Here is a 5,151-nt window from a genome sequence, read left to right on the forward strand (position 1 = left end):
AGAGAGAGAGAGAGAGAGGACCTGCTGCAGAGCAAGGTTACAATAATCAGAAGGCACTGTGAAACCTTTACATTTAGTGCCCTCTAGTGACTATATTGCATATAAACGAATATATTCATCTATGGTTTTAAAGGATAAAGGACGTCATGTGCTTGTAAAGATTGTAAAGCCATCCATTTGTGATTGAAAGTGATATAAACATATTTTTTATTGCAGATAGAAATGGTTACACAGTAATGAAAATCAATAAGATCGACTTGACAGTCGTATTTTAAACATTTAAATGGACTGTGGACTCCAGATTGCTGCCACTTTGCCTCAGGGATCAATGTTCAAATTGAGGGTGATAGCTCAAACATTTTGTTCCAGTAACACAAAAATTGTTTTGTTCAGGGTCCCCTTTAAAGAATAATGAGTGAAAGTCACTCTCTGGCTGCAGGCTGCCCTTCTAGGTTTAATTCTGGATAACAGATGCCATGCCATAAATTATTACTGCTGAAAATGCTGAAATGTTAAAAACAGTAGTACCACTTAACTTAATTGACCCTTTTTAAGTTGCATTTGACACCTCACCTCAATCTTAATGTGTTAAATGATTTCCTACTTACTCTTTTGTTGTTCCCATGTTGGTTCTGATGCCATGCAAACCAGACACATATGTGCTGGTCATGTCAGCGTCCCAAGCTGAACATAGACCCTGCAATATTAAATGTTTTAGTACTAAAGATCACTTGCTATAAATCTACAAACACTACTGAGTGGAAACCAGACTTGGTTATACAAATATTAGGAAAGCGAAGGTCACGTTAACCTCTTCCGCCCCAATCTCCCACTCACAGTACAGTCAGTACAAAGTCATGCTGTGCAGTCACATATTGTTCAAACCCAGAGAAGTAGAGATCCCATAGTTTGAAAAAACACCAAATAAATCGAGAATGTCAGGATGAATTTGTGGTAAATGTGAATAAAATGATACAAAAGATCATTTACCATTTAATGAAACTGTGCAGCAATAACAAAGAAGGCTTGGGTTTGAAATGAAATGAATCATGACATTACAAGATAACATACATCTTTGTGAATATGTTCCAATCTTAAAACACAATCAAATAAAACTGGATCCGAAGATATTCATCAATTCATTCATCAATCACATTCATCAGTTTAAAAGAATATACAAAAGTAAATTCAGAGATTTACCAAGAGACATACAATTAAAGAATACATCTATCAGAGTAACTCAAAGTATCCCAAAGTTACCCTGCCTAAGGAAGAACAAATATCATAGCTGACAATTCCATAATACAAAAACCATAAGTTATAGGCCTACTATACTTACCTTAGTAGGCCTTTAAAGCTGGCAAAATAAAAAACAATATCACTATATATCTGCTTTTATATGATGATCTTTATAATCTTCTTTTTCTAGTACAATGGTGTTTTAATTGTTGTAAAAGTGTTAGACTATTCTCAAGTGTGCATGAGTTGCAAACAGTCCGACCAGGCATGGATCATTTAGGTCACTCTGACCTCTTTACTCGCTCTCTCTCTCTCGAAAGCCACTTTTCTTATTCCCTGCGCTATCTCTCATGGGGAGGATCATTCATCACGGCTGCCAAAACAGCCCGGTCACCCCATGATTAGTGACTCTTTTAGGTCAGACATCTCAGTAGCACATACTAATTCAAACGGTTATGTGTGTCTGCTTCTGCATATGTACGTGCACAGATGAGGGAACGTTTGTGCATGTTTTAAACACTGTACATCATCCTGTAAGCAGCAGGCTATCAAACACAGGTCTCCAGTGTATTCTCATTTCTCAGGAACCACGTAGAAGCTCATCAGTTCTCTTCCGACCCCAACTGGTTTTGTGGATATCAGAACAGTGACTGACACCTGAAGTCGTCTGGTGGTGTACTCATCTGATCAAATGTTCACAGAGGGGAAAGGAGGATGCTAATGAGAGTTGCAGGTGTGTCTGTGTGTGTGTGTGTGTGTGTTGTGTGTGTTGTGTTGTGTCTGTGTGTGTGTGGTCTGGTGTGAGTGTGTTGTGGTGTCGTGTGTGTGTGTGTGTGTTTGTGTGTTGTGAGGGAGGTGAATAACGACAGGACATGTTCCTTCAGTTTAGGCAGATAAGACGCGCACTCACTTATCATGTTCCTTTACGAGACTGTGGAGGACTGGGTATAAACACATACAACACACACACACAAACTTGTCAGTAGTATCAATGCTAAGTCACATTTGATGTCCAAGGATGTCATTTTCATTTGAGCTTTGAAGGACATCAGAATTAATGATACATAAATGAGATGTTTTTTACATATACATAAATGAGATGTTTTTTTTGGCACAAACCCCACATTTTTGAAACCATAACATTACCTTTTTTATCTTTTTCAGCTTAGATTATTAGTAAATAAATCCCTTTCCTTCTGAGTTCTTCTTTGTTGGTTGTCAGTGTTATTGTTTCTACTTATAAATGGAAACGTAACAAATGCGGAGATGTTACATATACATTTATTCATTACATTACACATTATAGCTTTAAAGATCTTGGAGGTGAAGCCTCAATAAGAAACAAAGTTTACCTGTATAATAATCCCTTTATCTTTGTATTCAGCTTGAAGACCTTGAGAAAATCTTTCCACAAACACCTATAGGAAAAAGATTTGAGCATGAGTCGTCATACAACATGATTTAGGAAAACCAGAGGTGCAGCTGGTAATGCTTCATTTACCTTAGATGCAGCATAGAGTGTGTACAAGGGGAATGGAATAGTGGCAATTCCAGACGAAATATTCACAATCACCCCTTTTCCCCTGTAAAACCAGAAAACAATAGGGGGTCTTATGTCTCAATATTAATCAGTGTGTTATGATCTTATGGTATTACACATTACATCTAATGAAGAAAACATGGATAGCAAACCTGTTCTCCATGCCTGGAAGGATTATTTTGCACATCTGGAGAAAAAAGAAAATAAGTTCAGTTTTAAGGCAATTGTAAGAGTTGTCATTTGTCTGGGAAGAAGCTGCAGCAAATATAAACTCTTACCTTGGCCATAGTTTTTACATTGCAGTTTATCACCTTTGTAACGGTCTGAAATCATAAATAAACATGGGACCCAGGTAAGCTGTCTATACTGATAATTAAGGGAAAGGAAATTTTGAGTGGTTGGCTACAGTTAAGAATTTTAAAAGGGGGGCTTCTTCCTAAAAAGTTAGGCAAGTGAAACGTTTTATCTGTAAGACCCTCTGAGGAATGCAAATGGAAACAGTATATAAGTTAGTAATTAAATGTGTTAAATGTCCCTGTGGAGTTTTTGACCTCTAGTAGCGCTGTGGAGCTGTTTTTCTATGAGTGGATCCTTGTTTTGTTTATCTTGCGCACATGCATGAGGGTGCATACCAATGGTCTCGTGCTATGTCAATGATCTACAGGTGGTGGTTACATGCCAAGAAATGCAGCAATGAGCCTTGAAAGTCATGGAAGAAGAACACAGCAAGTAAATACATGTATGTGGATGTAAATAAAGCTGCATTTAAAATACCTAAAAACTTCCTTTGCAAATGTTTTATGAGAAAGGAAATTCATTCAACACGAGTTCGATGATGCACACAATGCCCTTTGGTGAGTAATACTGAATGTAAACATAGCTTTACAAAACTACACAGGGCACTGACCTGATCCAGCTCTGCACACTCTAGGAATTGGCAGGGGATGAAGTTGGGCAGAACACCTACATTGTTGACTGGGGTAGAGAAAAGAAGATTCAGTTTCAAATGGGGGAAGAAAATCAGCAATGACCCTTTTCTTGCTTTTGGTGTTTGTGGAAGCAATAGTAAAAGGTAGTTGAAAAAGTCCTACCTAAAACCCCAATGCTGAGGTCCCTAAGCTGCTCCTCAATTTCACTGAAGACATTTTCCTTTATGAAGTCTGTTGCTATCACTTTCACCTTCTGTCCTGTGGTATTGCCTATGAAGAATGAAAAATGTGGGATCAGCAATATACTGTAAATTATGTACTCTTGCAGATGATAAACAGCATATTTGTAGATGTAATCCAAGTTTAAAAGAAAACACAATAAAATAGGTCAATAGAAAGCAAGTTTTTACCAATCTCATTGGCCACCTGGTCCAATGTTTCTTTGGTTCTACTCATGATTACCACGTTCATTCCTTGCTCAGCCAGCTATGGGATGCAGTGGTGAACAGTCGGAGAAATTAAAAATGTACAAAGGTTAGGAGATGTACATCAAATAAGAAGCAAATATTTTAACCCGCATGATGAGCTGGGCAGGAAAGCGCTTCAAATAGTCTTTGTAGCAGGTGTTTTATCTTTGAAAATCCTTCATATTCTTCCATTTCAAGTACGGAAAGGTTTGTCATACATGCAAACACAAGCAATGTAATTTAAACAATCACTTACCCTAAATGCATATGCTCTTCCTATGCCTTCTGAAGCACCAGTCACCACTAAAACAAGGATGCAGGAATCGGTGTTATAAATGACTTCCATCAGTTGTCGTATTCTCTTGCAGTTTCCATTCTAAACACTAGGGGCACTGTGAATCAGAGCTGCACTACGCCATCTCTCTTCCTCTACCATCAGACAAGTCCCAGGATTGAGTTTGTTTGTATTTGTTTACAATATAACCAACCCATCCTTTTTTAACAGAATGTACTAACACAGCATGTTCCGCAGTTCTGAGAACAAATAGGAACTCCTTGTTTCTGAGTGTTCTTTACTCTCCCATCTCCTACTCATCCTACAAAGGTCACAGGATCTGTTAGTCACTATTTCCAGACATAAAGAGATGGGCATTAATATTTAACTAGAACTGGATTAAGTGGATGAGATGGGATGTGCTGGTTTGAGCTATTGTCAGCATGACAATAAGCCAAAGGACTGGTGACTGCAGCAATTTAGACTCAATTTAGAGTTTCTTTCTTTGTTTTTTTCCTCTGAAAAGCTAAAACATGATATGTTTCTCTTGGAGACAATGATTAGCTCTGGCACACTGGTCACTCCTCAATCATTTCTCAGAAAGCTATGTGAAACTTTATAACTCTGATTCTCTTTTTTTTTTATGATTAACATATTTTTATTTTTTTTTAACAACACGACAAAAACAACATTAATCCCCCC

The 5,151-nt window shown here is 37.6% G+C and overlaps 1 protein-coding gene across 2 annotated transcripts in view; it reads right to left on the reverse strand.

Moving 5' to 3' along the window:
- Window positions 1-2,591: 2,591 nt before the first annotated feature.
- hsd17b3 (hydroxysteroid (17-beta) dehydrogenase 3) overlaps window positions 2,592-5,151 on the reverse strand; it is a gene marked incomplete at its 3' end in the record, with an annotated part of 8,079 nt that continues 5,519 nt past the window's right edge. For both annotated transcript variants that reach the window (XM_035657626.1, XM_035657625.1), the window contains 8 exon segments: window positions 2,592-2,657; window positions 2,741-2,822; window positions 2,932-2,966; window positions 3,058-3,102; window positions 3,687-3,754; window positions 3,871-3,978; window positions 4,119-4,194; window positions 4,432-4,478. In XM_035657626.1, the coding sequence (XP_035513519.1) occupies window positions 2,592-2,657; window positions 2,741-2,822; window positions 2,932-2,966; window positions 3,058-3,102; window positions 3,687-3,754; window positions 3,871-3,978; window positions 4,119-4,194; window positions 4,432-4,478 (527 nt within the window).

The sequence above is a fragment of the Morone saxatilis genome, unplaced genomic scaffold, assembly GCF_004916995.1.
Source record: "Morone saxatilis isolate NCDOM2014 unplaced genomic scaffold, NCSU_SB_2.0 Contig16, whole genome shotgun sequence".
NCBI classification, from domain to species: Eukaryota; Metazoa; Chordata; class Actinopteri; family Moronidae; genus Morone; species Morone saxatilis.